The sequence below is a fragment of the Macaca mulatta genome, chromosome 4 (assembly GCF_049350105.2).
Source record: "Macaca mulatta isolate MMU2019108-1 chromosome 4, T2T-MMU8v2.0, whole genome shotgun sequence".
NCBI lineage: Eukaryota > Metazoa > Chordata > Mammalia > Primates > Cercopithecidae > Macaca > Macaca mulatta.
In genome coordinates, this window is record NC_133409.1 from 165,273,211 (window position 1) to 165,287,305 (window position 14,095).

The following is a 14,095-nucleotide window of genomic DNA, read 5'->3' on the forward strand; positions in this document are numbered from 1 at the left end:
ATGTATAGTAGATCCAAATGCTATGGATACTGCTATGTTGCCATTAAAAAATCATGTTTATGGCTGGGTCTGGTGGCTCACGCCTATAATCCTAGCACTTTGGCAGGCCAAGGTGGGCAGATCACTTGAGTACAGGAGTTTGAGACCAGCTTGGGCAATGTTACAAAACCCCATCTATACAAAAAAATGCAAAAAAAAAAAAAATAGTCAGTCATGATGTCATGTGCCTGTCGTCCCAGCTGCTTGGGAGGCTGAGGTGGGAGGATTGCTTGAGCCCAGGAGGTCAAGGTTGTAGTGAGCTAAGATCATACCACTTCACTCCAGCTTGGGTGATAGAGCAAGACCCTATCTTAAAAAAAAAAAAAAAAAAATTCATGCTTATGAAGAATATTTAACAATACAAGAAAAATGATCACAATATCAAAACTGGAGAGAGGGAGGATTGGGGTGTGAAGTTATACTTTTGTTTAGTCTTGATTGTGATAAAAGTTAAGTGTGCATGAGTGTACATAGAAGAGAGAAAATAAATCAGACTATCCCTCTAGGTGGTAGAATTTTATCTTCTTTTGTATACATGTATGTGTTTTGCAAACTTACTATGTTACTATTCTATATATATTACTTTAGCAATCGAAAAAGGAGTTATAACCGTTTGTTTTTTCTTCCTTATGCAGAGAGGTGCAATAGTGAGTGAGCCAGCTATCCAAGTGAGGAGGAAAGGAAAGAGCACCCAAGTGTGGACCATCGAGAAGCTGGAGAATAAATTAATTGATATGAGAGACCTTTACCAAGAATGGAAGGAAAAAGTTCCTGAGGTAAAAGAGACAAAATGTAAAGGAGATTTTGTCGTGTTAAAAACAGAGAATATAAGCGATTTAGCATCTCACACACACACACACAGATGTGCTGATGATACTTGAGACATTTATATCAGGAAAATAAATTACAAGTGATTTTGAAAGAAGTGCTAAGTCGAATCAGTAATATAACACGTGATCCCCACACAGATGGGAACTAAATGAAGAAAACGTATAGTAGATTCTTATCTGGCTTCATGTTTACTACATTTCAAGTGAAAAGAAGTAGAATGAAGTAAATTTATGCCATTTTATCGGTGCTGTGAAAAATCAGCTTGGCTGGAGCCAGTGTGGATTTCACATTCATTAATGTGTGTTCACACACCCCTAGCTGTGATCATGGCTGGGTAGATTACTAAGAGTAATTTTAGCTTGCATAATCCGTTTTTTGGACATTAGCAGTGGAAAAGAAGACTTGGCAAAGGAGATGAGGCAAAGCAAAGGGGATGAAATGAAAAAGCTGCAGGTGAGGTGGGTAGGGACGACAAGGCAGGGACTGAAGAGGAATCCTCTGCACAGGCATCACTTAGCTCCCCAGCAAGCAGGCCCCTCCTATGGGCTAATTTTTTTTTTTTTTTTTAATGGAGACAGAGTCTCACTCTGGCTGGAGTGGTGTGATCTCGGTTCACTGAAACCTCCATCTCCTGGGTTCAAGCAATTCTCGTGCCTCAGCCTCCTGAGTAGCTGGGACCACAGGCATGCACCACCACACCTGGCTAATTTAGTTTTTCTTTATGTGACATTCTAATTTTACTTCCTGTTTAAATGGATAGATTCTTTAAATTTTTTTTCAAACTCTAGTTTTAAATAATATTATTTAAATTGATGTTGTGTTTCTTATTCATGCACTCACTGGCTCCTCCTACTGCTCAGGCAAAGAGACTCTGCGGGAAACGAGGTGACCCTTTCTATGAAGCCCAAGAGAATCACAACCTCATCGGGGTGGCGAATGTGTTCTTGGAATGCCTCTTCTGCGATGTGAAACTCCAGTATGCAGTCCCTATCATCAGCCAGCAGGGGGAGGTAAGCACAGGCCAGCCTTGGAGAACGATGGTGGTTCAAGTTTTTCATTTTATTTTGTTTTTCATTCTGTTTAAGCTGTGTTCTTGAGGTGGATCAAGAAACTAAGGCAAATAGTCAAGATCTGCATTCTTCTTTCTCTACTAATAATCGATATTAGAAGCTTTGAGGATTAAGTCATGGTCTTAAAGGATTATTATAACACATTTAATATTTGGAGGTCACAAGTTTTTTCTTTGTTTTAATCAAATTGGAAATATTTTGGAAACCATATTCAGCTCTGTGCCCCATATTGCTCTCTCTTTTTAAAGGTAATCTCATACTTTTGCAATATACTCTAGTTCCTTCCTGGCCCCTAAATGGTCTTTATAAGATACAGCTTAGGAGGATTATTTTGCAATCCAGAGTACTCAGACAAAACAGGCTTTAATGACTCCTTGTTACCCTCCTTTTAAACTCTGGTGTTTCAGCTATTTAGATATAGTGGCCTAGGTAGGCATAAGGTATTTCAGAAAATGTACCTTGAACTACCAAATTATTTCTTGTGATTCTTAGAGCAGGCGAAGAATAAGATGCCATTCTGCCCAAAGTGAAGCTGCAGTATAGACCCACGTTCCCAGTTGTTGGGTATAGGTGCACAGCCCACCATCCACTATGGAAACACGCCATGGACATTCTGTTCCAGAGGACCAGTGCCTAACGGTGCTTTTTCCCATGAGAAAAATGGGCACAGTTAGGTGTCTGAAACTAGCCTGGTCAACATTGTGAGACCCCATCTCTAAAAAAGAAGTTTAAAAATTGACCAAGCATGGACAGGGCGCAATCGCTCACGCCTGTAATCCCTGCACTTTGGGAGGCTGAGGCGGGTGGATCACAAGGTCAGGAGTTTGAGACCAGCCTGGCCAATATGGTGAAACCCCACCCCTACTAAAAATACAAAAAAATCAGCCAGGCATGGTGGCGGGCACCTGTAGTCCCAGCTACTCGGGAGGCTGAGGCAGGAGAATCGCTTGAACCCAGGAGGCAGAAGTTGCAGTGAGCCAAGATCACACCACTGCATTCCAACCTGGGTGACAGAGCGAGATTCTGTCTCAAAATAATAATAATAATAATTAACCAGGCATGGTGATGAGCACCCATAGTCTCAGCTACTCAGGAGGCTGAGGTGGGAGGATCACCAAAGCCCAGGTAGGTCTAAGCTGCAGTGAGCCGTGATCATACCAATGCAGTCCAGCCTGGACAACAGAGCGAGACCCTGTCTCAGAAAGAAAAAGTGAGCACAATTAAGATGGCAGAGTGATTCAGTGGCTGAGTCCCTAGCTCAGGACTTCTTAATTTGGAGTCTATGGTGTGCTTTGAGTATTCCATGAATCCCCCTGAAATTATATTAAAGTGAATTAGATTATCGAAAAGCATTAAAAAAAAAAATTAAGAACAACTATCTTCTGATTTCTTTTATTTCCTTTCTTCCCTCATCTTACTGCTTCTTCCGTATTTGTCTTACTTCTCAGATATCATCATGTGATTTCTCTTAGGTCCTTGGTGCCAGTGCCAATTGCTGTGTGGAAGTTGGATCTAATCTACCTTTAAAAATAACCTTCCCTGTTTAGGATGACAGCGCACTACCAGAACATGTGTCACCTTGGACACATGTGTAGTGACAGCCACAGTTATTACAACCTGAAACTGTGTGACGAGAGATAATTAAGACAATTAAAGCACTCCAAGAATGCAAATTTCAGAATAATCCTTTTCCTCTAATTTGATTCTGTGCAGCCAGCTTTAAGAGAAACATGGTTAAACTGACTCCTATCCAGAGAGCCACCATGATAGAAAATTTAAAGCCTTTTAATGAAAAAGTTTTAAAATAACTTTCCTCATATTTGTGTGGCTTTCAATATGCTGTTCCTCCTGGATTAGATCTAATGGCACTGCTTTATGGAACCCTCCTTCATCCTGCTCTCAGCCCCAGTCTGAGTTACACACCCATTCTCCAATCTCAAGAGAATAAAAGCTGCCCGAGCCCAGGAACCTTGTCAATTTGGTTTGCTGTTGGATGCACAGCACTTAGCACAGTTCCTGGCACAGTTAGTTCTTGGTAAATATTTGCTGGTGGGTAAGTTTATCCTATAACAACTCGCACACGTATCTATTATAGCAACTAATCTATGCTGTTATTGGTGAGTTTTGTTGCTGTTGTTGTTTGAGACCGAGTCTCACTCCGTTGCCCAGGTTAGAGTGCAGTGGTGCGATCTCGGCTCACTGCAACCTCTGCCCTCCCCTGTTCAAGCAGTTCTCCTGCCACAGCCTCCCAAGTAGCTGGGACTACAGGTGTGACCCACCATGCCTGGCTAATTTTTTTTTTTATTATTTTGTATTTTTAGTAGAGACAAGGTTTCATCATGTTGGCCAGGCTGGTCTTGAACTCCTAACCTAAGGTGATTCACCCGCCTCGGCCTCCCAAAGTGCTGGGATTACAGGCTTGAGCCACCACACCTGGCCTGTTAGCGAGTTACTTCTCTGTCTTGCCTCCTTTGACTGCTCCCTGATGGCAGAACCTGTTTTTATTTTGGTATTTCATGAGCTAGCTCTTTGGTCAAATGAATAAGTGAATTAAGCATTTTATATTCACTCACATGAATATTTTAAAAAACATGGATAGTCAGATGCAGTGGCTCACGCCTATAATCTCAGCACTTTGGGAGGCCAATGCAGGCAGATCACCAGGTCAGGAGTTCGAGACCAGCCTGGCTGATACGGTGAAAACCCGTCTTTACTAAAAATACAAAAATTGGCTGGACACAGTGGCTTACGCTTGTAATTCCAGCACTTTGGAAGGCCGAGGCATGCGGATCATGAGGTCGGGAGTTCGAGACCAGCCTGGCCAACACAGTGAAACCCTGTCTCTACTAAAAATAGAAAAATTTGCTGGGCATGGTGGCAGGCACCTGTAATTCCAGCTACTTGGGAGGCTAAGGCGGGAGAATCACTTGAACCCAGGAGGCAGAGGTTGCCGTGAGCCAAGATCGTGCCACTGCACTCCAGCCTCGGTGACAGAGCTAGACATCGTCTCAAAAAAAAAAATTACCTGGGCTTGGTGGCACGCACCTGTAATCCCATCTACTCAGAAGGCTGAGGCAGGAGAATCGCTTGAACCTAGGAGGCGGAGGTTGCAGTGAGCTGAGATCGTGCCACTACACTCCAGCCTGGATTATAGAGCAAGACTCTGTCTTGGGGAAAAAAAAAAACAACACATGGATACTAGATGACTCCAGGTAGACTGTGAGAGCTGCCTTTAAGCTATTCCTGGGCTGTCCTGTGGAAGGATACGTTTGAGGATGACTCCAGAAGGCAAGTTGCAGGGAGGCAAATTTGGCTCACACTAAGGCAGGACAATCACAGGGGCAAGTGGTGGAATGGGCTGCTCTGGTAGTAGCAGGGCTCCCGTTACCGAAGATGACCAAGCAGCAGCTGCAGAGCCCCTGTCCAGTTTCATTGTAGAAGGCACGTCTGTCTTAGGTCGAGGTTGCCCACAAGACGTCTATTAACTCTGAGGTGCTCTGGTTCCTTGACCCAGGTTGCAGGGCGTCTCCACGTGGAAGTGATGCGTGTTACAGGAGCTGTTCCAGAGCGTGTGGTGGAGGATGACTCTTCGGAGAATTCCAGTGAAAGTGGCAGCCTTGAAGTTGTAGACAGCAGCGGGGAAATCATTCACCGAGTCAAAAAACTGACATGTCGGGTGAGAGGACAGTGATGGGAGGCTCATATGAATGACCTTTTTCGTGCAAAACCATTTTACAAAAAATCTTATGAGAGTTTTTCATCCAGGGTAGTAAAAGTTGAATTTTGTAACAGCAGATACAATGGTGGACAGTACTTTGTTTTCAGAAATATAGCACACTTTCTATTGACAGTTGCATCAAATTTCAAAAGTATCTATGTATTTGACATGCAAGAAGTGTATGTTGCTTAGTGAATTATGTTTTTCTGTTAAAGGTAGCCTCAGTCATTAGGAAGTGTGGGGGAAAAGAAAGAGAGATCAGACTGTTATTGTTTTCTTTCTTTATACTTTGTCTCTGTGTCTCTTTCTTTTCTCAAGTCTCTCGTTCCACCTGATGAGAAATGCCCACAGGTGTGGAGGGGCAGGCCACCCCTTCAGGAAGCTTTTGCAGGGATGTGTGTATTTGTTGCCAAGTTTGTATACTATAGTTACAGAACTGTGGTACAGATTTCATTATCGATACAATCCTTAGTGTCACAGTGTCAGATATAATATTTTCAGATGTCAAATGCATGACCGATTTATTTAATTGCTTACTGTTAAATTTGAGGTAGCTGAAATAAAAGAATGTTTAGTGTTTATTGGAGTTTTATTTGTATTGTTTATCTCTTCAGGTAAAAATTAAAGAAGCAACGGGACTGCCCTTGAACCTCTCAAATTTCGTCTTCTGTCAATATACATTCTGGGACCAGTGTGAGTCTACAGTGGCTGCCCCAGTGGTAGACCCCGAGGTGCCTTCACCACAGTCCAAGGACGCCCAGTACACAGTGACCTTCTCCCACTGTAAGGTATAGATGCCGTTACCAGATGAGCTGGGCAGGAAGCAGCAGAAACGGGTGCAGTTCAATAATCGATTGTCCCCATGAGCATTTGTTTTAAGTATAATATGTTTATTAGGATGTTTTAACCTCAAAAATGTACCTTCTTACACATGCAAATAGTTTACAAATATTTAAAATAAAATCTCAAAGATCTCTACCAACAGTCTTGTTCCCCAAAGATATAAACCACCAATGACAGGTTGCTACATATTTCATTAAACTACTTTCTATGCTCTACATCTTTTATATGTGTATGATAACATATGTACAAACACCCTTTTATATCATGCACACGTAAGTTCTTTAAAAATGCTATACAAAAGTGGGATCACATTATACGTATTTCAGAATTTGTACGTCTTAACATGTAAGTTGCTACATATCTCATTCTTAGGAAGATAGCATTACATTCTAATGTGTCATATGAGTGATATATTTCATGTAGATTTCCTCACAAGTCATATGAGAAAATAGAAAAAGGGAAAGGTGAATTTGTGGTGAATGTGGTTGGATCTCCTTTGAGACATCATATACTCTTCCTGGCTTTCACAAGGGACTGCTGAGAAGTCATTTCTGAAAGACCAGCTCCATCCTCTCTGTAGTTTTGATATTCCTTAGACAACCCTTCATAGATACTCAAGACCCCTTCTTTTGCAAATCATGCTTATTCTTTCTGGTTCTACACTTAGAAAACTAACCCATATCACCACCTATAAAATTTCACATAGGTAAAGGCTGTCAAGTTTTTCTTTTTCTGAAAACAAATAGCCTACATTTATCTGTATTCACCAAGTCTGTTCCTCAAAATCTTTATTAATCATTTTTATTGTTGTTCTCTGAATATTCTTTTAAATATTCCCCATCTTTCTTTGAATCCACAAAGCTGCTTGTTTAGAAAGATGAAATCTGAATTTCACGTGTGTTCTGGTTAACAGCTGTTTTAATAAATGCTAGTCCCAGAGCTTCTGGGCTCTTGTGATCTTGGAGTTTTTTCATCTCTAAAATGTATAGATTGTCATGAAGTTTGTTTTTCTTCTTAAATTCTGGGTCTATCTTCAAATAAAATAGACTGAAAAGCAGATGCTATATGGTTAAATAAATATAGCACAACTGTTTCTGCAAATTAGCATCACAAGAGATGTCTTCACCTGAGATTCCACTGAGAGACTAATGGAAAGAAAATTAGCTTGGCTCGTTGCCTACTGCGTTTCTCTGGGTGATTTGCCACCCATCTCGGTCAGTTCAGTATTCATTTCCTCACAATCATCTGTTTGGGTTTGTTTTTGTTTTTAAAGACGATGTCTCACTCTGTTGCCCAGGCTGGAGTGCAGTAGCATAATCATTGCTCACTGTAGCCTCGAACTCCTGGGCTCTAGTAATCCTCCTGCCTCAGCCTCCTGAGTAGCTGGGACTACAGGCATGCACCACCACACCTGGCTAATTTTTACTTTATAGAGACAGGATCTCGTTTTGTTGCCCAGGCTGGTCACTATCTCCTGGGCTCCAGCTATCCTCCTACCTCGGCCTCCCGAAGTGCTGGGATTACAGACGCGAGTCACCGTGCCCAGTCTGTCTGTGTTTTAGAAAGAGGAGATAGGGTAGGAAAGCTTAAAAGCAAGAGCATAAAGTCATGAAGATAACCATATAAAATTTAATTCTGTTATTATTCTCCTAAGCCATGGCAAGGAACAGTTCATTGAGTTAGTCTGTGCCACCTGAAAATCAGACTGGTCCTGTGGACCTGAGAATGAACCAAGTGTAAGACAATGTAGATTCAGCTCTGTAACTAACAAACCATATGACTTTGGACAATTTGCTTTCTTCATTTTCTTTATTGATACAAGAAACAGGTTGAGGCTGGGTATGGTGGCTCACGCCTGTAATCCCAGCACTTTGGGAGGCTGAGGTGGGTGGATCACAAGGTCAAGAGATCGAGACCATCCTGGCTAACACGGTGAAACCCCGTCTCTACTAAAAATTTAAAAATTAGCCTGACGTGGTGACGTTCGCCTGTAGTCCCAGCTACTCGGGAGGCTGAGGCAGGAGAATGGCGTGAACCTGGGAGGCGGAGCTTGCAGTGAGCGGAGATCACGCTACTGCACTCCAGCCTGGGCAATGAAGCAAGACTCCATCTCAAAAAAAAAGAAACAGGTTGAATTAAATTGCCTCCCAATTTTCCTTTCAGATCTAATATTCTGTGGTTCTTTATGGTTTTCTGTAAAACAGAAGAGATGGATTTAAGGTCGAGATCAGGCTAACATACTCTAAAATAAATATAACAGTTGAAAGGTCAAAAGGAAATTTCACAGACTCCTTTAAGCATAATTCTTGTGCTTTCCCCCACTTACCCCAGGACTATGTGGTGAATGTAACGGAAGAATTTCTGGAGTTCATTTCAGATGGAGCACTGGCCATTGAAGTGTGGGGCCACCGGTGTGCTGGAAATGGCACCTCCATCTGGGAGGTTGATTCTCTTCATGCTAAGACAAGAACACTGCATGACAGGTTTGTACTTGGCTGTCAGTTTTAGATACAAGGTCAAGACTAGGACTTGAGCAGTCTCTGAACCTACTCTGGCCTAGGAGGCTGCTCATAAAAAAAAATAAAATCATTTAATAAAAAAAAAAGAATGGCCGGGCACGGTGGCTTACGCCTCTAATCCAGCACTTTGGGAGGCCGAGGCGGGCGGATCATGAGGTCAGGAGTTAGAGACCAGCCTGGCCAACATGGTGAAACCCTGTCTCTACTAAAAATACAAATATTAGCCAGGCATGGTGGCATGTGCCTATAATCCCAGCTACTCAGGAGGCTGAGGCAGGAGAATCTCTTGAACCCGGTAGGTGGAGGTTTCAGTGAGCCAAGATTGTGCCACTGCACTCCAGCCTGGGTGACAGAGTAAGACTCTGTCTCAAAAAAAAAGAAGGAAGGAAGGAAGGGAGGGAGGAAGAGAGGAAGGGAGGGAGAGAAGGAGGGAGGGAAGGAAGCCAGCCTTCTCTGATCCTATTTCCTCCTTTGTAAAATGAAAATGATGAAAGAAACTACCAGGTACTAAAGAAGTTCAATGGGGAATTGTATGTCCTGTCAACAAATGAGACTGAAACAACTACATCTCTGTGGAGAAAAATCACCCTTGTTCTTGACTTCACACCATATACAAAAATTAATTTGAGATGAACCATATGTAACCTTAAATATGAAAGCTTAAACTATAATGCTTACAGAAGAACACAGGATTTTGAGATAGTCACATATTCTCAGAAAGGCCACAGAAAGTGCTAACCATGGAAGAAAAAAAATGTTTAAGTTGGACTTAATCAAAATTAGAAGCACATGCTCATCAAAAGACCACTACGAAAATGAATACACAAGCCACAATCTGGAGGAAAACTGGCATTTTCTTGTCAAGTTGATCATTCGCCTCTTTTATGACCCGAGAATCCCACTCATAGGTATTTACCCAAGATAAATGAAAATGTCAGTCCACAATAGAATTGTACACAATGTTCTTTTTTTTTTTTTTTTTTTTTTTTTTTTTGAGTTGGAGTCTTACTCTGTCTCCCAGGCTGGAGTGTGCAGTGGTGCGATCTTAGCTCACTGCAGCCTCCACCTACTGGAGTGAGTCTCCTGCCTCAGCCTCCTGAGTAGCTGGGCTTGCAGGCCTTTGCCACCATGCCTGGCTAATTTTTTTTTTTTTTTTTTTTTTTAGTAGAGACAGGGTTTCACCATGTTGGCCAGGCTAGTCTCGAACTCCTGACCTCAGGTGATCCACCCGCCTTGGCCTCCCAAAGTGCTGGAATTACAAGTGTGAGCTACCACACCCGGCCTATGTGATGTTCATAGCATTGTTATTCATGGTATCCCCAAATTGCAAATAGCCCAAATATCCTTCAGTGAGTGAATGGGGATAAATTGGTATTATTCATAAATAAAGTATTACTCTGCATTAAAAAAGAAAAAAACTTTTTATCCATTTGGATGAATCTCAGAAACATTATGCTGAATGAAAGAAGCCAGACGCAAGAATACATAATGTGCGATTCCATTTATCTGGAGTTCTAGAACAGGCAAAACTAATCTCTGAGTTACACGGTTGCTACGGGAGTGTGGGGATTGAATGGGAATGGGTATGAGCAAACTTTCTGAGGTGATAGGGCAAGTTACACTCATATATGCATTTCTCAAAACTCATCGAACTGTATACTCAAGATGTGGACATTTCAGTCTACCTCAATAAAATAAATAGAAACAATATGACAGGGTGGTTTTGAGAGTTAAATAAGGAAGTAACTTATACGAGATACATGGCAGAGTGCCTAGCACATAGTAAGTGCTCAGTGAATGGTGGCTTATTACCGTTACTAACAGTGTGGCTGGACAGTGAGGCTCTTGCTTGTTGGAATGTGTTTCTGCAGGTGGAATGAAGTAACGCGAAGAATAGAAATGTGGATCTCCATATTAGAATTGAATGAGTTAGGGGAGTATGCTGCCGTGGAACTTCATCAGGCAAAAGATGTCAACACAGGAGGCATCTTTCAACTTAGACAGGTACCGGGTTTGTTTTCGTTTTTTTTTTTTTTTTAATGTTTTCTCTCTGTTCCACTCTTACACATAGTTTCTGGGGATTTTCTAACTATTTGTATCTTTGTTCTCTAATCCTTTTCCCCTTCTTTATCCCCTTCCTCTTCATTATTATTCCTGGCACTCATACCCCTGCCCACCCTCTTCAGGGTCATTCCCGTAGAGTGCAAGTCACGGTGAAACCTGTGCAGCATTCGGGGACACTGCCGCTTATGGTTGAAGCCATCCTTTCGGTATCCATCGGTTGTGTGACTGCCAGGTCCACCAAACTCCAGAGAGGGCTGGACAGTTACCAGGTAAGACAAGCAGACTTGAAACAGTATTTAACAAAGCTTGGTTAATGCAGAAATAAGGCATTTAATGATCTCCGATGGGGACCTTTTTGCAAATATAACAGAATTCCTTGCCTTAACCGTAGGTCTTCCCCCAGTTCACATTTCCATCCATTGCCTTTTTTCTAGCTTTAAAATCTGTTTGCTTAGTGTCGGTTAATAATAATTCTGTTTATAAACACACACATCCTAATGCTATAGCAGTCATTTACTTTAGGCAGATTTTATTTTATATCTGGCCTAAAATATGTTGTATCTTTGGCATTACTGCTTGACCTGATCTACTTTTTGGGGTTTTTTTTGTATTTTTTTTTTAAAGATAAGGTTTTGCTTTGTTGCCCAGGTTGGAGTACAGCGGTGTGATCATGGCTTACTGCAGCCTTGACCTCCTGGGCTCAAACAGTCCTCCCACCTCAGCTTCCTAAGTAGCTGGGACTACAGGCACACGTCACCACGCCCAGCTGATTCTTTTATTTTTTGTAGAGTAGGGTGTGTCATTCTGTTGCTGACCCTGGTCTCAAATTCCTGGACTCAAGTGATCCTCCTGCCTCAGCCTCCCAAAGTGCAGGGATTGCAGGCATGAGCCACCATGCCTGACCACTTTTATTTATAGTGTAAAATTATTTTCATACATTGTCATAATCAACCAGTTCTTTGAAAGCTTTACTTCTTTTGTTAAAATTTGTCCTTATGATCATTTTTGTTCATTAAATCTTGATTTCCTAAACATTGTATTCTCATTTTTAAAATAAAAAGATGAAAACCTCTAAGAACTGATCTAAGAACTGATCATATTATCAGTCAGAACATTCAGTACTCCATGAAAAGAATCTCTAAAATTAGGAACTTGGCCAGGCACGTTTGCTCATGCCTATAATCCCAGCACTTTGGGAGGCTGAGGTGGGAGGATCACTTGAGCCCAGGAGTTCGAGACCAGCCTGACCAACATGGCGAAACCCCGTCCCTACTAAAAATGCAAAAAATTAGCCAGGTGTGGTGGCCACATGACTGTTGTCTCAGCTATTCAGGAGGCTGAGGCATGAGAATCATTTGAACCCGGGAGGCAGAGGCTGCAAGTGAGCCAAGATCACGCCACTGCACTCCGGCCTGGATGACAGAGGAAGACTCTGTCTCAAAACAAATAAAATTAGGAACTTGTCCCCCAGTAGCCTAAAAAAAATGTGTGTGCTTCATTGAGTCCCCAGTTTACTACCAGATACGAATTAGGAACTGGAAAGAATCACTGTTAAATCTGCCTCCCTCACCGCCATATCTGTTTGGGAGCACTCTCCCTATCGTGCTGAGGAGAAAATATTTCTCCTCTGTGGAGTCTGAGTCTAAGCCCAGCCAATCTCGAGGATGTTTTCTCTTCTATCTCGGTTTCCTTTTGGCTTCATGGCTTTTAGGCAAAGACTTTTCTGAAAGCTAAAAGTCAGTGCACAGACTATTGGACTTCAAGGCAGTAATAGCTTTGTCAGACGCTGCCTTCCCTCTTCAAGCCCAAAATTCCCTCTAGCTTGGAACATCTGTCCACACTTCATTCAGAGTATGAGTGTGGGTGCAAGGACAGGGCTGCTGTGGTTTGGCAGTCTTCACCAGACTTTTCCTTGTGTGTGTGCAGCCTGTGGAGCAGGAAATGGGATTGTAGGTATTCTCATAGCAGTTCAGTCCTTCACTTAGCCATCAGCTTCTACGTGGCTGCACAGTTGAAAGAGAACACTAGACTTAGAGTCAGGAGACCTGGGTTCTTAAGTCTAGTTGAGCTTCACTAAATGGTTATCTTGGCTGTATAATTTAAACTTTGAGTTCCCCTTTTCTCCAAAATGATGAGGTAGACTTAATAATCCTGAGGTCCTTGTCCACATAATCCTGAGGTCCTTGTGGCTTAATAAATCTCTGATGCTCAATAAAACATTGAGTTTGTTTGCTTCAAACCGTGACCTGCAGTATATGGATCATCAGCTAACTAAATGTTCTCATTTGAGGAACATTCCAAAGATCAACTATTTGCTGCTTTTTTTTTTTTTTTTTGAGTCTCATTCTGTCACCCAGACTGGAGTACAGTGGTGCGATCTCAGATCACGGTAACCTCCGCCTCCTGGGTTCAAGCGATTCTCCTGCCTCAGCCTCCAGAGTAGCTGGGATTACAGGCGCCTGCCAACGTGTCTGGCTAATTTTTGTATTGTTAGTAGAGGTGGGGGTTTCACCATGTTGGCCAGGCTGGTCTTGAACTCCTGACCTTGCGATCCTTCCGCCTCAACCTCCCAAAGTGCTAGGATTACAGGCGTGAGCCACTGTGCCCAGTGTTTTTTTTGTTTTGTTTTTTGTTTTTTGTGTTTTTTTGGAGATGGAGTCTCTCTCTGTCACCCAGGTTGGAGTGCAGTGGCACGATCTCAGCTCACTGCATCCTCCATCTCCCTGGTCCAAGCGATTCTCCTGCTTCAGCCTCCCGAGTAGCTGGTATTACAGGCACGAACCACCACGCCCAGCTAATTTTTGTATTTTTAGTAGAGATGGGGTTTCACCATGTTGGCCAGGCTGGTCTCAAACTCCTCACCTCAAATGATCCTGCTGCCTGGTCCTCCCAAAGTGCTGGTATTACACGTGTGAGCCACCACACCCAGCAACTATTTGCATTTTTTTAAAAACAGCTCTACCTCTGAGTTAAAACTGATTTTTGTCAAATTACAAACTTGAAAATATTAG

At 42.4% G+C, this 14,095-nt stretch overlaps 1 protein-coding gene across 17 annotated transcripts in view; it reads left to right on the top strand.

Moving 5' to 3' along the window:
- Window positions 1–14,095, top strand: part of KIF13A (kinesin family member 13A) — a 230,127-nt gene that overhangs the window by 181,469 nt on the left and 34,563 nt on the right. For all 17 annotated transcript variants that reach the window (XM_015135607.3, XM_078000923.1, XM_015135612.3 and 14 more), the window contains 7 exons: window positions 675–815; window positions 1,731–1,880; window positions 5,455–5,616; window positions 6,273–6,446; window positions 8,833–8,984; window positions 10,892–11,024; window positions 11,207–11,353. In XM_015135607.3, coding sequence (XP_014991093.2) covers window positions 675–815; window positions 1,731–1,880; window positions 5,455–5,616; window positions 6,273–6,446; window positions 8,833–8,984; window positions 10,892–11,024; window positions 11,207–11,353 — 1,059 coding nt within the window. The remainder of the gene's footprint in view (window positions 1–674; window positions 816–1,730; window positions 1,881–5,454; window positions 5,617–6,272; window positions 6,447–8,832; window positions 8,985–10,891; window positions 11,025–11,206; window positions 11,354–14,095) is intronic.